We start from the raw sequence: 22,500 nt of genomic DNA, 5'->3' as shown, positions 1-22,500 counted from the left end.
CCACACACACTCATTTATGAATTGTCCTTGCTGCTTTACCACTATGGTAGTGGAGTGGGGTGGGCAGGGCAGGAACTGTAAAGTCCATGAGGCTAAAAGTAGTCACTGCCTAGTGCTAAAGAAATCTTTGCTATCAGGCTCTGAAGGACTCTCCTATATGCACAGTGTCCACCTGAGCCCCAGCCCTCTAGAGTTTGCGGTTCGTTCCACCGCATCAGCGCCCTCAGATGTCCATGTTAAACAAGCACTGGGCGTAGCACGAGGACCATCTCTGAATTGGAAGGAACTGTGTCTAATCCTGCCTTGTACCCCCCTAGCAAAGGGCTCTGAACTTGGCTTCTGCAACTTTAAATATTCTAAACACTCTGAGCATTCACAAAGGCGGGCACAGTCCCTGGCAAGAGGTGGCCTGGCAAGAGGCCTCCCTTTGCCCTTTTCAGCTAGCTTCTCCCAGCCCCTCTAAGTGGAGCAGCCCTTTCTCCAAAGCCATTACAGGGACTTTGCACTTGAGTTGAGCTCCACCCTCTCCCTGCTCAGGCCGCAGCCCAATGCCACCTCCACTTCAGCCTTGCCAGCTCACTGGGCCTGTGAGGTCACTTTGGGATTCTTTTCAAAGCAATCGAATGACCTGATCTTAACCATTTTAAAACAACAGAGTAGGAGGGGCAGATTTCTGGGCAGGAGCACTCTCTCTCAGCTGTGTTAGCTGCTTGTGTTCTGGGAGAACCCCCAAACCCCCAAGGCACCTCTCCTGCTGAAGGTAGATGCTCCTTAGGCCCACAAAGAACATAGGATTCCAAGCGCCTTCTGAGCTTTTGAAGCAAGGCTGTATCCTCACACCCCTCTGAGCATGGAAACAGTCTTTGTACAGTATGTTCTTAAACAATGTTTGTTGAATGAATGGTTTCTCTCTGTTCCAGGATTCAGATTTTTTTTTTCTCTCTTCTCTTTTCTTTTCTAATTTAATCCAGATGTTGGCCTGGGCTTACCACAGCCTTGCCAGGGTTTGCAAACAATCAGAGACATATGGCTCCATTTCTCACCAGCTTCCAGTAATGTCAGGGCCACGTGGTGATGGTGGAGAAGGCGGGAGAGGTGGGGCAGGGATGTTTCTGCTGGTCGCAGGGAAGAGGCAGGTCTCGTGAACTGGTGAAGCTCCAAACCAACCTGAGGAAGGTGCAGCCCCAAGTCTCATTCACATGTCTCTGGCTCTGCTTCCTGGTAAAGAGAAAAACATCTCTGCAACTGGATACTAACCCTTGGTTCCGTTAAGTTGAAGGGAATCAGACAGAGCTACTGGGCAAAGATGTACGTGCGGGTTTGGGCCTCGCTGTCGTACAGCAGGGAGGGTAGAGAGCAGAAGCTCCTGTTGTCACACGCAGCTCCCCAGGCCCCAGGGCCTGCCGGAACCATGGGCCGCACGGGGCCCTCCAGCACTGTTCCTGCTCCTCGTGCTTGTCCCCGTGTGCCATCAGAGGACAGGGCTGTCAGGGCCAGGGGTGTGTGGGAGGCTGCCACACCGCTTGTAAAAGGGCAGCACTCGCAGCTGCTGGGGGGAGCCAGGAAGGAGGTGTGTAGTAGGGCCAGGGTAGCTGTGGGCAGCGTGGAGGGGTGAGAACTGGGGCAACTGAAGACACAATGTCCTGGGAGGCCTTTCCTGTGTCCCACTCACTTCTGGTCATGTAAGAAGAAGCAGGCCCTGTATTGCCAGCTCTTTTTGTTCCACGAGAAGCTGGAAATACAACTTTTATAGAGAATCTAATTATTTTTTCATGTCAGCTAATTGAAATTAAGACCTCACACTACACAAATGCATCAGAATGTGGCTGCAGGCAAATCTGGCCAGTCAGTGGGCTCATTGCTCCCTCTGGCCTAGAAGAAAGGATGCAGCTGCCTGCCCCGCTGTGTCCAGTGATGGGGCAATTACGCCCCCTCCCAGGGCTGTTGTGAGCATGACTGGTGCTTAACACCAGGAAAGTGCTGAGCGCATGGCGAGTGTCTCACAAATGTGAGCCATCCCTGTCATCTGTTAGGTTTCACCACTCTCTGAACCCTTGTTCTAACCTGGCCCCATTCGGGGCTCTGGGCACAGAAGTGAGCAGCCGTGTCCCTGTACCTCCAGAGCTCAAGCCTGGGAGGATTGAGAGCAAGGCCGGGAATGAGTCTGCACCTGGTGAACACATGTACCAGTCACAGAGACACTGGGTGCTGCAGGGAGCAGGAAACACTGCCTAACACAAGCAGGGACCACTGGGGAGGGACCTGAAAAGTGCAAGTGCTGCTGCAGCTGGCAAAGCAGTGGCCCTGGCCAGGTAGCTTAGTGGGTTAAAGCATCTTTCCAACATGCCAAGGTCGTGGGTTTGATCCCCAGTCAGGGCATTTACGAGAACCAACTGATGACAGCCGAATACAAATTAATGTTTCTCTCTCTATATTTCTCTCCCTTCCTCTCTCTCTGAAAATCAACTAATAGATTTTAAAAAAAAATCAAAGGCCCAGTAGCATCGCTGCATCACTGTGTACAGCTGGGCCCAGCTGGAGTGCAGGACGCTGGGGGAGAGGCAGGACACGAGGTTTGCAAAGCCTTCTGGGACAGACTAAGGGACCTGGGATTCACTGCAGTACTACTCCAGGGTAGTGATAGGCTAGTTCTGGGCCTTAAAAGAGGAACATCCGTTTTTAGGGATTCAGGGCTTATACCTTCTCTTATCAGAAGTGCACGCAGGCCCTGTGCAAGGGGCATGTGTGTGATGTCTGCATTGCCCAGTGGCCCTGTGAGAGCCCTCCCCTACATCAGTAAGATCCCTGAGGCTCAGAGAGGGCGGTAGCATGACTCAGGCTTGGAAGACAGGATATCTGTGCCTTTGGAAAGGCAGATCATCCTCAGAGACCTAGCCCAGGTGGTATCCTGCTCCTGGCCTGAAGAGCAAGCACTCCTGACACTCTGAGGAGTGTGTTCGCGCCCTGGCCTCTCTGACCTCCAGCAGCATCTGCTGGCACTTGCCCACACACAGCTCTTCTCTCCACCTGATTCTCTGACTCTCCTGGTGTTTCCCCTGGGCTTCTCCACCCAGTGTCTTCTCTGTTCTCTCTAACGTTTGCTTACCCACTCTGTTCCTCCTCATTCAGCATATAGCTATAGAGCACCTAGTACATGCCAAACAGCGTACAGGTGCTGGGAACGTGCTGGTGAGCATCGGGTCTTGCCTGCATGGAGCACACGTGGTGGTGGGGTAGATGATAGCTCCCCGGTGATGACAGAGAAGCTGGAGTGGGGTACCACAGCTATCCTTACCTCTGCCTCTACCTTTTCTCCCCCCACCTCCCTTCCTCCTGGGGGACATCCTGACAGCTGACATGGAAGCCTCTAAGCAGCCTGACCTTAGCCTCCATAGGGGGCTGATGGTCATCAGAGCCACTGTTAGAGTCCCCATGGACCAGGAGAGCCAAGCATGGCACTCCTCAGTGACAGCTTGAGGCAGCTGTGGAGCTTGTCTCACACAGACTCCAGCAAGGAAGTGACAGGTAAGCAGACTGTCACAACGCAGGGCTATGGTCTGAGCTAGTAGAGGCTGTCACCCTCCTTACACCCACTGCTCAGTTGCAATCTAGCGACCCTGCCGGGGGTGGGGGGCCCTTGCCTATGTGTCTCAGAAGGGTTAGGTACTCACGCGAAGCACCACAAGTTTAATGTTGAGGTCCTAGGGGTCTACTTAGCTGATTTACACGTTCAATACCTGGCCAAAGGCCCAGCACATAATAGGTGTTGATTAAACGTCTTATGAATGAATAAATGAGTAAATGAATTCCCATAAAGTGATTATGGTCCCAGAGATGTCCATGAAAAGGCAGTCTCCACCTGTCCACAGAGAAGAAGTCCCAGTAGCCTACGTGTCTGTCCTTCCTTCTTACACTCAAGGCTTTTCTCCATCACAGATGTTGGATGTTTGAAAAGCTGAGTCACAGGGCACATGACTGAAACTTCAGCTGGTTTCCCGAATTGCTCTCCAAAGCCTTTGCCCTGATTCCCTCTTGTGCCCTTGTGAGCAGGTTTCTCCATTTCTCTGAGCCTCAATTTCCCCACTGGTCACACAGGTATATTGATGCTCATTGGCAGAATGTGGGAGGTGAAAATCAATTATATGAGGCACTGGGCTGGGCCTCCAAATATCAGAGCTGATCAGTGAGGTGCTACAGCTTTTTATGTCCCTTACACCGTGTCCGGAGAAGCTTAGCTGTCGAGGACACACCTGACTGCCTTGGGGCAGCAGAAAGGACAAAGGCCTTGGTAACACCGTAGCCCTCTGCCTGGCTGCGCAGTTAGCTGCAGAGGTAAGCCTCAAGCTGGTTTGGCCAGAGGAGTTGGTGCCACTCCATGCAGAGGGTGTCACACCCTCAGCAGGCCCCTGGAGTGGGTGGCATGGAGTGGGGCAGGCTCAGAGGTTCAGGACAGGGCAACCCCTGAGACCAAGCTAGCCGATAGGGTAGGTGGATGGGGAACTTTGGGAGCCAGCTGGGGTCTAGGCACTGAGGACGCAGAAGGACCCCAGTTCCCAGGACACAGAGCTGGTGGAAGGTGAAGGCAGGTAACCATCTAACAAAGGAGGAGACTTCAGATAGGCTGGCCCAGCAGAGGGATGGCTCGGAGGGAGCAGTGTATGCATTAGCATAGTGAGACCCTGAGAATGACCCCATACTCAAGATGCAGCAACCTGGTGTGAGGACAGGCAGTCCTGCCGCCCTGTCCCACAATAGCTTGGCTCAGAGACAGACCTGTGGGCTTCCCGTGGTCCTTCAGACCCAGAAAAGACCTGCTAGAGCTTGTCGCTCCAAGAGCTCTGCCCCACCCCTTTGGTCTGGGCTCCTGTGCAGCGATGCGTTCACCCCCTTCTCCCCTGCATTTATCCCATTCTCACCCTTCTTGGTGCCTGTCCTGAGCCAGGGCCAGCGGCCAAACAGTTTCCTGCTGTGTTCACTACGTGCTTTCACTTCCAGGGGGTGTGCTCACAGCGGTCTGGGCATCAAGCTGTCGAGCTGCAAGTGGGGTTACACAGCGGCTCCTGAGCTTTGCGAGGAGCCCTGAGTTCCTCTAGAGCCTCCCTCCTGCCTGTGCAAGGGCACAGATGACCCCGCACTGTCACGGTTTCCGCAGTCTCTTCAGGGTGGCCACCTCCTGGGCAGGGTCTCCTTGCCACATCACTTGGGGACCCCTGGGGCCCTAGTGGCAGTGGAAAGCCTGCCCTGAATCCTCGTCATTTTTGCTGAAGGATGGGAGACAGATCTGGCTTCGAGCTCTTTACCTGAGCTGCTCAGGTGCTGGGCCCCTGCTGGTCCAGGTCCATCCAGGTCCAGGTCCAATGTTATGATGATCTGTTCATTCTACAGCCTCTCCCAGTCCCAGGCCAGCTACCTCTGCCCTCAACCAGCACAGCTAGGAGCTGAGGAGCCCACACACACCCCTCTGAGTCTGGGGAGCCAGGTTGCTGCTGGGTCTGTTCACTGACGGGACCCCCTTCCGTTTCTCACCTCCACTTAGCGCCACATTGGGAGTGGACTCTACTTTTGCTGTGTGGCCTTGTTTTAGGGTCCATGTGAGAAGGAGCCCTTAGCCCTTGGGATCAGTTTGGCCCTTAAGGTATGTGGGGAGCAACAGCAGGAATGGGCCATAACCCTGGTCTGACTTCCTGCCTCTACTCAGCCACCTGCCCTTACCTGCCTGGTCAACCAGCAAGCTTTCTCCTCCCCGGTTCCTGTCCCTGGGGACTTCCCATGTGCCATGTCTGCCATCCTAAGGATAATACTGCCCCTCTTTCTTTCCTTGGGTAGAAGTGGTGGTAGGAAAGTAGAAAAATATGAGTGACACGATGAATGAAAAACCATTGTTTTCAATGACAACAGTGTGCCCTGTGGGACACAGGTGACAGAGATCACACCTCGGTGGAAGTCATGCACTCACAGGCTCTGAGACTGGTGGGGAAGGGGGGGATGCCTGTGGTCTCCCTGTGAGGGGCCTGCCTGAAACGCTACTTCTGAATGAGACTCCAGGCTGGGCCCAGGGCTCCAGGCTGGGCCCAGGGCTCTAAGGTCTGGGAGTCAAGGCTTACTGCTGCCTAGGGTGGAACTCTTCCACAAAGAAGGCAAACTTCTACATTATCATGCAGAACCAGTCCTGCCTTATTGCCTATTCCAGAACAGAAACTTGGCTGCATCTTTTAATAAGTAAAAGGCACATTACAATGTATTTTCCCAAACAAGAGAGTCCTTGGCCTCTCTCCATGCAGAGAAGGGCTGCTTCTTTGAACACTTCCCCCAAGGTTTAAAGATTCCTGGATCATTTTCTCAGACAGGCTCAAGTACTCTGTCCCAGCCTTCCCCTCCTGTGGTCTGGGCTGAGGAGAGCAGATTCTCCCGGCACACAGGCCTCCGGGAGGGCAGGGTGGGCACAGGGAGGCACTGGGCACTTACTTGAGGCCTAGGTCATTTGGGCATCATGGCCCACTGCTGTCATACATTTCACCCATGTCCTATTGGTCCACATTCTCTAAAGTTATCCACTCATTCATTTATGTAAAACTCTTCACTGACCACCTACTCCGAGCCTGACACTGCTAGGGACACAGCAGTGAGAGACGTACCTTCTGTGTCAAATCTTAGTCAAGTCTGCAAGCCACTCCTCTGGCAGGTGGGTCAGGGGCTTGCTTTGCGCAGGGGACAGTTATGCTAGGGGAAGAACATGAGGAGCTGGAGGGCACAGCGGGTGCAAAAGCCCTGAGCTAGGGATGGGCTCCCTGTGCCAGGGCCCTGAGTGGGGGATGGGCTTTCTGTACAAGGGGCCAGGCCAGCCTGAGATGAAGCACAGGGTTCCGACTTTATTCCGTTGCAGTGGGAGGATCTTGGGTGGGGATAAGGGGTTAAGCCGGGGAGTAACTTCCCCCTTCCTTGAAATGCATTTATTACTTTGCCTTTGTTTCTTTAAATGCTTTTCAGATATTTCAAGAATTCAGGGGCTGAGGAGAAAAAAGGGAATTCCAGGAACGAGCCTCTGCACAAGCAGCAGGAGGGGCAGCCAGGCTTCTAGGAGCAGAGTTTTTGGGACTGAGGGTCCCAGAGGAAACTGACTGAAGTAGGTCACAGAGAAGCCAGCCAGGCCAGCCTGGACAGGCCCCAAGGACCTGTTCCTGGGGGCCTTGGGGAGTCTTGAGGGCTTCAGGCAGAGGGAGGAGGTCAAGTCTGCTCTACAGCAGTGACTGAGTCATGAAGAATGGTGTCTGGGGATGTGAGCAGGACATAGGGTGGGAAGGCATTTAGGAGCCCACTACCTGCATGCCTGTCTGGAAGGTGAGGTGGGTTCCGGGAGGAGAGATGTGAGGGAGATGTCTGGAGGCCACCCTGTGTCTTTGGTTCTTTTTGGCATGTCTGTAAGCTCTCTGCTCAGCAGAAATATCATGGCTGTGTCCCTAGTAAGGATTTCACACATTATTCTCAATGGTTCCCACACCCACAAGGGCACCACAGGCTTCCTGAGTCACAGTGGCATCTGAGCAACATCCCATGGGGAGAGGGAGGCAGCTGGCAAGTCTACAGCCTTCTGGAAAGTTGTCATGGCTTAGGAGAATAGGGCAGATCCACTTTTTAGGCCCTTGGAGGACAAGGGCAGTAGGGCCCTCTGCTCAACACACTGTGAGGAGTGGAAGCCAGCACCAAAGGGGAACCTCTTTACTAGTTTGAGGTCTCTGCCACACCTCATCAATGAGCAAGAACTTTGCCCAGGCCAGTGGTCATCATGAGGGTCCTGCCCTCTGAGAAGGGAGTGCAAGGACCTGACCTCAGGGGAACTATAGGGAAGGTTCTTGAGTAGAATATCAGGCTGGGAGACCCCAAAATTTCAGCAACCACTGGACGATGTGAGTGTCATAGAGCGAGGCCAGGGTACAGCCAGCTGGAATCCCCGCCTCCCTGAGAGGAGCTGTGTCCCTGTGTGGAGGGGCAGAGGCTTCCTACTGCAGAAATCCATGAGAGGGGTGCCACTGGCCAGGCCTACTGGGTGAGCAGGTCTTGGGGGAGACTGGAGAGCAGGCTTGGCTGCCGGCCTGCCCAGTGGCCTGGGCTCCTCACTGGCTTTTTACACAGGATAAAAAGAGACTTGTGACCTGGCCCATAAGAGATGGCTCACCAATTTTCCATTTAAAAGCTGCTAGGGGGCAGACTCAGGTCAGAAATTAAGCTTCGACTCCATGCTTGTCATAGTCAGCTCTGGCCACTATAAAGTAACAGTATAGACAGGGTGGTTTACATATAACATGTTGGGATCATGTAGTTTGGAAGCTTGAAGTCCAAGATCAAAGCGCTAGCTAATTCAGTTCCTGGTGAGGGCTTCCATCCTGGCTTGCTGACAGCCACCTGCTTGCCATCTCCTCACATGGCAGAAAGGGGGAACAAAAGAGACAGAGACAGCTCTCAGGCATCTCTTCCTGTAAGGGCACTAATCCCATCATGGAAGCCCTACCCTCATGGCCTCGCCTAACCTCTGCCAGAGGCCCTACTTCCTCACTCCATTACTATGGGGCTTGTGTTTCAACATATGAATATGGGGACACAGTTCAGTGCATAACAGGGTTGTCTGTCACTTGTCCTCCCTCTGGATAGGAGTGTGTGCGTGGCCCACTGTCCCACTAAGCACATCTGTCCCAGCATGCTGTGCTCTGGGCAGTGGCCCTCCAGGCTGCAGACCTGTGGTTTGGGTTGCTCAGGGTTTGTTCTCTCTGCTGCGGCCATGCAAGAAAATCTGCCTCCCCTACTGCAGACCAGCACCCCCGGGCTCTCTAAGACCCCACTGTGTCCCCCAGCCATCCTGCTCACTGTCCCTGGGTCCCCTACTCATAGCTGGGAGCTTGGCCGCTTATCCAGGCTCTCGCTGCTGAAGCTCTTGTGCATCCATTTCTGCTCTCTGTTCACCCCAGAGGTAACCCTACTCCCAGATCCCAGCAGCAGGTGGGTTGTAAGCTCTCCTTGCTGTTGCCTTCTTAAATATCAAGGCTGTTTGTATGCCATCCCCAGCCTGGTTCCCTGGTCCCATCCTCTTCCCTGCCCCTCCTGCTGCACAGGGATCTCCCTGTGTTGCCACACCAAGGCTTCATCAAACTCTGGGAACCAGACTGGCCAGTTTTGCTAGAGATACATAAAGCAACTGCTTTAAAGACAGAGAGAGAGAGAGAGAGAGAGAGAGAAAACCTTCCTCTCTTCAGAAAAACTGGCTTTTAGAGCTATTGTCTTGCTGTGGACTAAAATAAAGCCAAGCAGAGATGTCAGTGTTCTAGGGCTATGCACCCCGCCTGAGACCTCAGGGGTCTGCGGAGCAATGCGAACTACCAGCAGCAACAGATACGGAACTTTATTAATCTCACCGTCATTTCTTCTCACACATGTGAAAATTTAGTCCTCAGAAGCTTGGTGAGGTAGGGACTGTCATTCTTGTTTTACAAAGGAGTTAGCAAAGCACAAGTGAGCTGACAGAGCCCCCTGGGGCTCCACGTTGTCAGCTGCAGGTGGCCAGTGCCAGCTAACCCTCTCCAGACTCAAATACCTAGTAACAGTGACAGCCGGGCTCCTGTAGGTTAATAGTAGCCCCTTCCCAGTAGAAATGTATTTGATCCATCAGCATTTGGTTTTCCTTGTTGACTCTCAACTTTCCCAAAGGATCTTTCCTCTCTTTCAGGGTGGTGATTATCACTGCTCTGCTAGAGACTATAAAAGCTGGGGTCCAGAGTGGGTACAGCACGGGCCTGAGACGGCAGAGTGGCTCTGCCCTCACAGAGGACCGTCAGCAGCCTCTGGGCCTGGCGTGTACACGGGGAGGGTACACAGCCAGGTCACACTCATCCACTCACCTACTGGGTGCTGCTTGGGACACATAGGACAGTTACAGGTGACTGTGCTGCTCACAGTCATGGGAATACAAAGAGCTTGGGAAGCCAGGGACACTGGTGTTTGCTGAGGAGCAGATCAGACCTGGGGAGGCCTTTCTGAGAGGGAGGAACCAGAGGTTAGGCTGCCTGGAGGTCAGGGTTTGCTCAGCCAGCAAAGGAGGGAGCCGGGAGGAGCTATTCCTGGCAGAATATTGGTAATGTGTGGGGTGGACTCCTTGGGAAGGAAGGCTTTGTCTGCTCCGACCAGCGTTGACAGAAGGTCATGCTGGCTGTCTACAAGGAGTGTGGTCCCCGCACCTTCCTTGTACCATGAATCCCTTTGACATCTGCTGAAGCCCATGGGCACCTGCTCAGAACAGTATTTTTAAATACAAAAAATAAAATACATGAGAATAAACAGTGATAAAATACAAAAGGAGCCAATGATATGAGCTGCAGACATCAACCCAGAGCACAGGAAGCACAGTTGTGACAGATATGTCTGTTCATTAACGCATTAAATTCAGCTCTGGTGGTGGTCCTACACCTACTGCCCCTTTCAACTAGTGATGAGCATAGATAACTTGTCCCAACCAGCAACAGCAACTGTGCAGTGAGGTCGGCTGGTGACAATCCTGAAACTGTTCGTGTCTCTGGAGTTGTAGCCTACGGTCACCCTTGAAGGAAAGGCCATGTGCAGTTTGAGGCTAGTGCAAATAGAGGGGTCAGTGACCAAGTTCAGGCTGCAGGTGGAGAGCTCTGTGCTGGCAGGAAGGGGCACTGATAGGGGGGTGGCAGTAATCCAGGCAGGGTGGTGGCTGCAAAGTGGGGGACACAAAAGGAAGAAGGGGCTTAATTCAAAGCAGAGGTGATAGCTGTTGGGAAAGAGGAAGGAATGGGGGTCCACAGTTCTGGCCTCGGCGTTGAGTGAGTAGTGATATCATTTGCAAAGCCAAGGCTGATCCCTGGGCTTGAGATGCCTGCTGATGACATCTCCCTGGCTGTCTTTCAGGTCAATGAAATCTACCACGACGAGTCCCTGGGCGCCCATATCAATGTGGTCCTGGTGCGGATAATCCTGCTGAGCTACGGGAAGGTGAGTGGGCACCCCAGCCAGGGCCCTGGGCTGGGGGACAGTGGAGCCTCCAGTGAGGCGTGGGCTTCTGGACAAGGCCTAGTCTTCCCAAGCAGCCCCGCCTCCCCCAGCTGTCCTGTGCTTCCTGTCAGAAACACGAGACTCGTGAGCCATCCCCATTTCCTGTTTCCCTTTCACCCTACTTCGTTTTCAAGTGTAGGCTCTGTTATTACTCTGTTATAGTGGGGCCAGCAGATCAGAAGGTGGCCGCCATGAAAAAGATGTTTCATTGCTCACAGACCCTGTCACACAAGGCCACACAGGGAAGCATCCAGGGTTGGTCAGGAGGCAGCAGAGGAAGGGAAAAACATGAGTGAGAGCCTTTACCGTGGTCTCTGCAGGCAAGAACGGGTGCGATGAGATCAGCAGAGTGGGACTGGCCAGTGTGAACAATTGTAGTATGCTGTACAGGGCTGCTTCAGCCCTCTGCTACCTGGCCCTGGGCTTGACCAGGGTAGGGCAGGGGACAGTGGCCCAGACTGTGAGACCCTGAGGAAGGTGGTACTTGGGCTGCACTGTGGATGGCTTGGTTTGCATTTGAGAAGCACACTCCATAGTGAGTTGTTCACCATCTCTAGGACAAGGTTCACCCTGTGAGGGCAGTTCCTCCAGGATCACCAGGGCCCCAGACACACGCTCACTTCAACTTTTTGCCCATACCTCAACCCGTACCCTGCCTGTGTCATACTGGGCAGCCTCTGCCCAGAGGCGCTATCTTGACCTCCTTACCTCCTCTCGTTATCAAACTTGGGTCCTTCTTTCCCAACAACGTACACAGGTCTTTGTAGGTTCTGTGCATGAGGAGAGAGCCCCCACCCCAAAGAGCTGAGGTGCAAGATAAGGGGCTGCCTAGCAAGGAGAGATGTGAAGATTGAGGTGCCCATGGTGTCTGCCTCTGGGACTGAGCAAGTGCCTGTGCCCAGAAGCTCAGAAGCACTTGATAGTTAATTCACTCAACCCCAAGACAGACGGGAGGAGGCCATGGCGGTCCTCATCTCACAGAGAGGGACACTGAGGCTTCACGCGGGGCAGTAGTGTGCCAGCTGAGTGGCCAGAAGCATTTGACTCTTGGGAAGTTGGGCTTCCAATCCTGGCAAATGAATTCTAGAGCTCATGGTCGACCTCACACAGTGAGTTGAAAATCAGACCATATGAACAACTAGCCCCTCAGGTGCGGTCATTATATGAAGGGCCGGAAGAGAGTCCCAGCCTCAAAAAACGAAACTCCACTACCCACAGCTTACATTCCTGCAGAGTCACAATGCAATGAAAGGCTCGTTCGGCGCAGTGAACTCCTGGAACTGGGACCTTGAACCCACTGTCTGTACCCTGGGAAGCATGTGAGGGAAGCAGCCACAGCGAGGGCTCTGGGCACGGACTCCTAGAGAGCAGTCTACCAAGCACATGGCAGACCGAGGAGAGCTGGTGGCGGCCCACGCACAGCCTTGCATGCCTTTCCAAGACCTTCGGCACACTGCATTTTCATAGGTGTAAAAGTCTCGAAGGATAGAATGAATAAAGTTAAACTAGTAATTATTATAACTTTTTTTCCTTGCCCTACAGAAAGAAACTGTGCTTTCTCTTGAGGGATCATAGAACACTTAAAAATTACAGAAGTAGTTTAGGTCATAAAGAAAACTTCAGTCAATTGGACACAGCAAAAAAACTGTCCAGACTCTATCCTCTGACTCAATGCCCCAAAACCAGGGGTAGACAAAGGGTGTATAAATGAAAGATCCAGCTCCTTTGAAAATCAAAAACAGCTCTTTGGAAGAAGAACATTAGGAGCACTTGGAGAACTATGAACAGCGAGCGCCCTGCAGGTTGGAGGCAAGGTCGCATCTGCTTTCCAAGATGAACAGGAGAGAAGGCACGCCAGGTGACCCATCGTCCAGTTCAGTGAGTGAGAACCCATGTCAGCAGCCCAAACCACAAATTAAAAAAAGCAAAACCAAGGAGCTCATTCAGAAAAAAGCAGAAATTGATAAATTTGAAAATAAAAACAATAGAATCACTCAAGAAGAGAGGCTTGGAAAAGGCAAACCTAAAGCATATTTAATCTAGAAACAAAAGAAAGAAGCCAAACCAAGTGGGTGTGTTAACACATAACCTGCCCAAGCCTGCTTCCCAGGGCAGAAGAGGAAGTGTCTTCTGCGGGCCCTGGGCACTTCTGGGGGAGTTCCCCAGGGGCCTTCCCCTGTCCTTTCACTGTGAAGTTCATTGGGCACAAGTGGGGGATGGCTGTGCACACCTTCCTCCACAGGACTGGACAAAGGAACAATTATAATAAGAGGCTCAGAGGCTCCCTCCATGGGGAAGGTGTGTGTGTGTGTGGGGGGGGGGCTGCTACCCTTCCTTACAAGCTGGTCAGAACGAGAAACTAGAAAAGTGGCTTTTTAACCACAGGAAGGAAGTGATAAAGATGATTTTTCAGCCACAAGAAGGAAGTGATAATGGTGAGCTCAGCGGCTGGAAGGTGAGAGGGCAGCATGGTTGGAGGAGCGGGGGCAGCTTCATCTGACTGGAGGAAAGGGCAGAGATGGGGCCAGCACAGGGGACACTGAGGCCAGCATAGGGGACACTGAGGACGCCAGAAGCAGCAGATTGCCAGGGCGGACACGTCCCCCCGAGGGGTTTGGTTTGCTCCTAAGGGCAGTGTCAAGCAAGAGAATGACACAATCCAACTTGCATTGTTTTTTAATTTTATATTTATATATTTATTTTTAATTTTAGCATAGCAGTTGGTAAACAATATTCTTTTTAGTTACAATATAGTGATTTGATACGTTTATACCTTACAGTGTAATCTCCCCACTAATTCTACTAATCACCCGTCACCATGAAAACATCACAATATTGTTAACTATATTCCCTTTCCCTTTTCACCCACCTGTCCCCCCTTCGGGGGACCACCCTTTTGGTGTCTGTTTGTAGGAGTCTATTTTTGTTTTGTTTTATATTCTACATAGAGGTGAAACCATACAGCATCTGTCTTTCTCTGACTTAGAAAAGTGAACCCTTGTGCACTGCTGGGGAGACGACAAATAGCTGCAGCCAATATTGAAAACAGTATGGAGATTTCTCAAAAAAACTAAAAATAGAACTTCCATAAGACCCGGCGATCCCATTTCTGGGTATTTATCCAAAAAAAAAACCCCCACTAATTTGTAAAGATATATGGAAATTCCTGTGTACAGAACTGGTGGGTGGGGATTGTGGCTTAGGAGGGTGTGGGCGCCATGAAAGGAAGATGATGGGGACTGTGACTACAGGGATGGAGAAAGGAGAGCAGACACAAGAGAACTGTAGAGGCCAAATCGGGAATGCGTGGGTGTTAAGTGGATGAAGGTAGAGAGGTACTGAGTCCCTGCCTTGAGCCACCAAGTAGATGGCGATGCCGACTGTGAGAAGCAGGGTGTGTTGGTCTGGTTGGGTAGGTCGGACAGTCAGAGTGTTGTCCCTATACACTACAGTTGTGGGTTCGATCCCAGGTCAGGGCATATGCAAGAAGCAACCAATGAGTGCACAAGAAGGTGGAATAACAAATCGATGTTTTAAGAAGAAGAAATAGGGTGTGGGGAAGAAAATGATGAGTTCAGCTGAAAATGGTTGAGTTTGAAATACCTGGTGCCATCCCAGTGGGGGTGGCCAGGGAGAGGTCATCGGAGGGGTCTGAGCACTATTTTTGAAGGCATGGCTGGGATGCACAGGGAAATGTGGAAATGTATCAAGTTGGGGGCATTTGAGAGAGAGCCCTGGCACAGAAGGCACAGGCAGAGAGCAGGGCGCAACCAGCCCCATAGAGGGCAGAAAAGTATCTACTGGTTTTCTAAAAACCTGAAAACTAGTAATAGATGGTAACAGGACAATCATAAATTTTTAAAGGTAGAAAAGGAATCAAATGTCTCTAAACGTGTTATGCATAGTTAGTTCTTCCGATGTTCATAGATAATTACATAGGAAAATAAATGGGTTCTGTGGTCAAGTAAGTCTGCTAAAAAATGCTTGCCAAACAAAATAAAACAGGTATTTTGATGATGGCAGAATTTCTCAGAGACTGGATGTGGGAACTTGCCCATGATGGTCCCAGAGAGACGCGGGAGAATGCAGCTCCTCTGCTCACATATCAGCATCCCCCAGAACTTGCTCTGGGAAGGGCTTCCCTTGAAGCAGTCAACATCAAAGTGGCAAAGAGAAAGAGAAACACACCTTTGTTACTGAGGTTCTGGAAATCCTAGACAGTGTGATGTGACATGAAACCAGTGTTGGAAAAGAGCCAATAAAATTAAAATTATTCCCTGATAATTATGTACCTGGAAAACCCAAAGAAATCCTTTGTAAAAAATTTTTGGAGTTAATAAAGGACTTTTATGGCATAGCCAAATGGAAGATAATTATACAAAAATTAGCAATTTCTGTGTGAACCCACAATGCCCTACTAGTAGGAATAATAGGGAGAGAAAAGCTCCCTTTACATAGTATCCACAATATAAAATACCTGGAATTGTCCTGACAAGACGGACACAGGGCCTGTGGGGGGAAAAAAATTACACATTGTTAATGGTAGGAGGAAAATAAAAATAAATGAAGAGGCATGTGCTGTTCCTTATGGAAAGACTGGGTATAGTAGACATGTGGATTTTTCCCAGAATGATAGTTGGAAGGTTGATTAAATGATTCTAAGGTTCATCTAGAAACAGTCAAGAATGGCTAAGAAAGCCTTGAAGGCCAAACAAAAAGGGAATTACCTCAAACATCTTGTAAAGTGAAAATATTTCAAATCCTAATATATTTGCATATTAACAGATCAATTGAATAAAATATATAGTTCTCAAAACACCCCTCAGATAAAGAACTTCATATATGATAAATATAAATAGTATGGTTAAGGATTATAAATAAATATACAATAAATATAAATTTTATATATAGTAAATTAAATATTATATATATATATAGGCTAATAAAGCATCAAGTATTCAAATCACACAAATCAAGAAAAAAAGTGTTGATTGTTGAGGGCTTCCTAAGCATGAATACAGTAGAAGGAATTGTAAAGGGGAGGTAGATATATTTGAATATATAGAATATAAAGCTCTATCAAAAAATTGGCCCTGGCCGGTTGGCTCAGCGGTAGAGCGTCGGCCTGGCGTACAGAAGTCCCGGGTTTGATTCCCGGCCAGGGCACACAGGAGAAGCGCCCATTTGCTTCTCCACCCCTCCCCCTCTCCTTCCTCTTTGTCTCTCTCTTCCCCTCCCACAGCCGAGGCTCCATTGGAGCAAAGATGGCCCGGGCACTGGGGATGGCTCCTTGGCCTCTGCCCCAGGCACTAGAGTGGCTCTGGTCTCAACAGAGCGATGCCCCGGAGGGGCAGAGCATCGCCCCCTGGTGGGAAGAGTGTAGCCCTTGGTGGGCGTGCCGGGTGGATCCCGGTCGGGCGCATGCGGGAGTGTCTGACTGTCTCTCCCTGTTTCCAGCTTCAAAAAAATACAAAAAAATAAAAAATAAATAAAAAAATAAATAAACCATGAGCAGGAAAAATATTTGCAATATGGCAAAAATATCCTAATATAGGAAGAGCTCTTCTAAATTATAGGAAAAACAATTGGCAATGGAAATAAACAGATAAGAGAAGAAAAATATACAAATGGCTAAAAAGGAAAAAATATTTAACTTTACTATTAATCAAAGAATTAAGACAACTGACCATTTTTAAAGCCACGACTGTGTTAAGATTAAGAAGCAAGATTTGGCCGTGGCTGGTTGGCTCAGTAGTAGAGTGTTGGCCCAGCATGTGGATGTCCTAGGTTCAATTCCTGGTCAGGGCACACAGATGAAATGCCTCTCTGCTTCTCCACCCTTCCCCTTTTCGCTTCTCTCTCTCTCTCTCTCTCTCTCTCTCTCTCTCTTTCTCTCTCTCTCTCTCTCTCATCCTCCTGCAGCCATGGCTCAATTGCAGCAAGTTGGCCCTGGGTGCTGAGGATGGCTCCATGGCCTCTGCCTCAGGCATTAAGAAGAGCTTGGTTGCTGAGCAATGGAGCAGCACCCAGTGGGCAGAGCATCGCCCCCTAGTGGGCTTTCCAGGTGGATCTCAATCAAGGCACATGTGGGAGTCTGTCTCTCTGCCTCCCTTCCTCTCACTAAATAAAAAAATAAATTACACCCTGGCCAGTTGGCTCAGTGGTAGAGCGTCGGCCTGGCATGCAGGAGTCCCGGGTTCGATTCCTGGCCAGGGCACACAAGAGAAGCACCCATCTGCTTCTCACCCCTCCCCCTCTCCTTCCTCTCTGTCTCTCTCTCTTCCCCTCCTGCAGCCAAGGCTCTATTGGAGCAAAGTTGGCCCGGGCGCTAGAATGGCTCTGGTTGCAACAGAGCAACGTCGCGATGGGCAGAGCATCGCCCCTTGGTGGGCATGCCGGGTGGATCCCGGTCGGGAGCATGCAGGAGTCTGTCTGACTGCCTCCCCATTTCCAACTTCAGAAAAATACAATAAATAAATAAATAAATAAATAAATAAATAAATAAATAAATAATTACAAAGAAAAAGAAGCGGGATTTACTCCTGGTCTGGTTACGGAAGCAGCACCCTTTGGGCATGAGGATAAACATATCCACTTTTCTAGGAGGAAACACGACAGTGTTTAACACTGCCCTTCACAATCCTTCATAATCTCAGTCACTTCTGGGAGTCTATCCCAAAACAGTTAGAGATGTGGGTGAAGGTTCAGCGTCAAATGAGCAGTCACGGCCGCCGTTTCTAAGTGCAAACAATTGGAAACGATCCTAATTGGCCGATAGTAGGGTCCAGTTAGGTCAGCATAGTGCATCTATTAGGAGGGGGTGTCAGGTGGCCAGCAGGTCCCATTGCGAAGTATGTTGAAGGGCAATGGGAAAGGGTTACAATACATAGTAAGTTAGTTTGTGCCCTTAAAAAAAAAAAAGATACAAATTATAGTGTGATCTCAATTTTACATACAAATATATTTATAGAGGGGCTAGAAGGAATACATCAACATGGAACAATAGGCAGTAGGCCATGGGTTTTAATTTTCTTCTTTGCACTTTACTGACTTTTCTTAATTTATCTTGCTAAGCAAATTTATTTTATAATAAACTAGTGAATTTTTAATTATTAGAAAAAGATAGTTTACATTTTAAAAAAAAATCATTTTACAGTGGAGGAGTTCAAGTAGTCCTATCTGAACAATAGTATCAGAAGAAGGGTCCTCAGTGGCACACACAGGGCTCGGACTTGATGGAGGACGCAGGGACATCACGCTTTCTCTTGACACCTCATCTCCATGGAGGTTTAGGACAGAGGAAGAGGATCGTGGCCATGGCCAGTCTAGAACTGCCCCTCATGCGCTCTTCATGGGGAGGGGTTTTGCTTCACCTAGGCCGTGTTGGTACCCTCAAGTTACCTATAGGTAGAGTGGGGAACAAGGGACATGGACCCTTTGTCAGGATGCAGTCTGTTCTCGGGGACAGTGTGGAGCTGCCTGGAGCCACAGCCAGCAAGTTAGGCAGACAAGGACACTTGGGCAGCGGGATAGCTTCAGCGAGACAAGGACCAGTACAATGAGAACTGTGTGGGCACAAAGGGACCAATGTCGTCCTTGCCTGCCTGTCTTCCTGCTGGAAGGGCTTGGGAATCCATGGTGACAAGGAAGCTGGAAGGGAGAGTAGAGCTGGGTACAGGCTTCCAGAGCTAACGCCAGATGATGCCCACTGCACTTCAGGCAGGGGCTCAACAGACTGGCCGCTAACCTCTGCCCATGCCTGAGAGGAGCCAGAATAGAGGCTAAACCAACATGTGGGGTACTGCTACCTCCATGTCATTCCTCATCTCCTCAACCACGCCAGGACAGACACCATGCTGCCGGCTAGCTGGGGGGATCTAGCCAGGTTGACCAGTCCCTAGAGCAGGGGTCGGGAACCTTTTCGGCTGAGAGAGCCATGAACACAACATATTTTAAAATGTAATTCCGTGAGAGCCATAGAATATGTTTAACACTAAATACAAGTAAATATGTGCATTTTATGTAAGACTAACGCTTTTGAAGTACAATAAGTCTCTGAATTCTTTTTAATAACGTTGTTATGCTGTTGCTAACCAATGATGAATAAAGTACTTCTTAGCATTAATGCAACTTCTGGTGCTGCATGGTTTTGCTGATGGCTTTGTAGTCTGGTTGATATGTGGTGAAGTTAAGCTTCATGCAGGCGTCAAGACGTCCATCCATTAAACGTGATCATAGGTTGGTCTTAATGTTCTTTAGTTGTGAGGAAGACTGCTCACATGCATACGTAGAGCCAAACATTGTCAGCACAGCAATACTCACATACTGCAGTGTGTGGTATGTGATGGGAAGCATGTTCCAAGTTTTGACAATCAGCTGGTCTGCGGGTTGAAGTTTTTTCATTTCTCCCCTCTTGTGTTTGCTCACCAACTCTGCTTGCTGTCGTGCAAGTCTTTCCAAATCTTTATTCAGTGACTTGAACTTACTCACCCACATGTCTGAGGCCTTCAGGTTAGCAGCTTGTAGCTCAAAATCTCTGACGGAGACACTAGGGATGTAACTCAGGTTGGCGCTGTCCACTGCACACTCTTGTGGATGGGTGATGAACTTAAAAAGACGAGTGCGCTCACAAAATTCTCCAAAGCGCGCTTTGAATGACTGCAGGAGATTAGATGTGAAGCCCACTAGCTGCTGGAGATCAAAGATGTTGAGCAGGGTCACTTGCTGTGCATGCATCTTTAAACTCTCCCAGTTTTTCAAAGTGTAGTAAACGACCTGTTTCAATGTCGGCAATAAAGAGTTCCAGCTTGTTTTCAAATGCAAACACTGCTTGTTGAAGGGATAAGACTGTATTTCCAATGCCTTGCATGTTCACATTGAGCTGACTCAGATGTTCAGTCATGTCCATGAGATAGAAGAACTTCAGGAGCCACTCAGTGTTAGCTAACTCAGGATACTCGACGATTTTTCATTTCAAGAAAAGTCAGATCTCACTCAGACAAGCCGCGAAACTGCTGAGCCCTCTTGACAACCTTCCCTCTTGACAACCAACGCACATTGCTGTGCAGAAGCAGACCAGGATAATTATTCCCAACTTCATCCAGCAGTGTTTTAAACTGGCGATCATTTAAAGCTCGGGCAACAATAAAGTTGACCACCCAAATGACCAGCGACATCACCTCACCAAGCTGCTCACCACACATCTGAGCACAAAGCGCCTCCTGATGTAGGATGCAATGAAAACTTAGGATGGGTCTCTTTTCATGTTCATGAAGAAGTGCTACAAATTCTGTTTTTCCCCACCATGCACGGAGCACTATCAGTACACACTGAAATAAATTTATCCATCTGTAGATTTTTTTCTTTAGCAAACTCAGTGAAAGACTTGAATAAATCCTCCCCTCTTGTTGTCTCTTTCATAGGCAAAACAGCAAGACTTCCCTCATGTAGTGTGTCACCAACAGCATACCTTGCAATCACGCTGAACTGAGATAAATGGCTTACATCTGTTGACTCATCCAAAGCGAGAGAAAAGAATGGTGCTGCATTTATGTCCTTCATTTGTGTTGCCTCAATTTGATTTGCCATCATGATGGTACGATCGTGAACAGTTCTTGCTGACAGAGGCATGTCTTTTATTCATTGGATTATCTTGTCTTTATCCGAAAAGTTGTCAAAAAGTTCACTGGCAACATCAAGCATGAATGTTTTGGCATACTCCCCATCTGTGAATGGCTTTCCGTTTCTCACAATTGCTAAAGCACCAGCAAAGCTAGCTGAATTCCAGTCACCTTGTTGGGTCCAAACACGGAGTTGCTGCTGACTAGCTTGCACTCTGCACAGTAGCTCTTGACATGCTTTCTTCCTGCTGTCCCCTGCTGGATATTTCGATGCAAATGTAGTATGGCATGTGTCAAAGTGCCGCTTTATATTTGACCGTTTCATCGATGCAATTTTATTTTTGCATATTAGACACACTGCAGAACCTGCTCTCTCCACAAAGGCGAATTCCTCTGTCCATTCCTGCTAAAAAGTACGATACTCCTCATCTTTTTTTCTTTTAGCCATCTTCTTCGTCAAAAGGGTTTCTGCAATTAGCTAGCTGACTACTTGATTAAAAGGAGGGAAGTTTACTTCCTGACCTCACAACGACCCGTGTACGTTACACATTATCCAATAAAAATTTGGTGTTGTCCCGGAGGACAGCTGTGATTGGCTCCAGCCACCCGCAACCATGAACATGAGCGGTAGGAAATGAATGAATTGTAATACATGAGGATGTTTTATATTTTTAACATTTTTATTTATTAAAGATTTGTCTGCGATCCAGATGCAGCCATCAAAAGAGCCACATCTGGCTCACGAGCCATAGGTACCCAACCCCTGCCCTAGAGCAAAGCTCGCCCCCTGCTCTGCCCACCTTGTCCTGACCTGCCTGCTCCTGGAAACCAGGGCCCAGGTCAGGCCCCTTGAGGCCATGGTCGGTCCCTGGGGAGGTCTGGCACCCATCAGGGCCTCTCTGTCCCAGGGGATTCCAGAAGGGTACAGGGACAGACTGACGCTCTGCTCTCCTTTGCAGAGTTGCTGGATTGGGAAGGGGAAGTGCAGTCCTGAGTGTGAGTCTCGGTTTGCCTGAGGAGGACAGGCTGCAGGAATGTCGGCAGGGAGAGCGGAGTTAGGAGGTGGCAGGGCCAGCAGGGCAAGTGGTGGCCCACCTGCTTGGCCATCATTGCATGGAACAGCATGGAGTGCATAGCTATAGGCTCCGGTTGACTTAAGGGACACTATCAGGGGTTGGCTGCAGGACTCAGGAGCAGCATGTGTGGGAAAAGAGAGACTGTCATACCCACCTGGAGCAATCAGCCACATGGGAAAGTGACAGTCCATAGAGGGCAGCTATGAGGTCCAAAGACCCAGAGCCAGATGCACAGAGAACATCAGTGTCGACAGCCCATCACTGACCAATGCTTCTGCATTGTAAAGGAAAAGGAAACGTAACAACAACCAAGACACACAAAAACACCAGCCTTGACTTTTTATTATTAAATTCCTTAGACTGAAAGTCACACCATCAAATTTCTAGAACATTTCCCATTTCTGCTCGTATGGCTGTGGACAGTAAGTAGCGGTTTGTGTCTACTTTGCACAGTGCCAGCTCTCTGAGGAACGTGCTTCGTGGGAAGCAGACGGTGACCAGCAGCCTCTCCAACCCCCCCCCAGACTGGTCCTTGGCCTGCCTGTTCCCCAGGAGTAAGGCACAAACCCCCATGAGGTCACAAGTGAGCAAGACCGTTTCAGAGTGGCGACACCACGAAGGGAACAGAACCGGGTGTGGGTGCCCTGGGGTGTGTCCTTCAGGCAGGTGGCTACCCAATGAGCGAGGGGCCCGAGGCACAGCAGTGGAGGTCTGATGACGGCTCCTCAAGGAGCCACGTGTCT

The 22,500-nt window shown here is 49.9% G+C and overlaps 1 protein-coding gene across 2 annotated transcripts in view; it reads left to right on the top strand.

Annotated features, from left to right (window-relative positions):
- ADAMTS2 (ADAM metallopeptidase with thrombospondin type 1 motif 2) overlaps positions 1 to 22,500 on the top strand; it is a 220,750-nt gene that overhangs the window by 144,618 nt on the left and 53,632 nt on the right. For both annotated transcript variants that reach the window (XM_066352718.1, XM_066352712.1), the window contains exon 5: positions 10,918 to 11,001. In XM_066352718.1, the coding sequence (XP_066208815.1) occupies positions 10,918 to 11,001 (84 nt within the window). The remainder of the gene's footprint in view (positions 1 to 10,917; positions 11,002 to 22,500) is intronic.

The sequence above is a fragment of the Saccopteryx leptura genome, chromosome 1, assembly GCF_036850995.1.
Source record: "Saccopteryx leptura isolate mSacLep1 chromosome 1, mSacLep1_pri_phased_curated, whole genome shotgun sequence".
NCBI lineage: Eukaryota > Metazoa > Chordata > Mammalia > Chiroptera > Emballonuridae > Saccopteryx > Saccopteryx leptura.
This window is presented reverse-complemented; position numbering and strand designations above follow the sequence as displayed.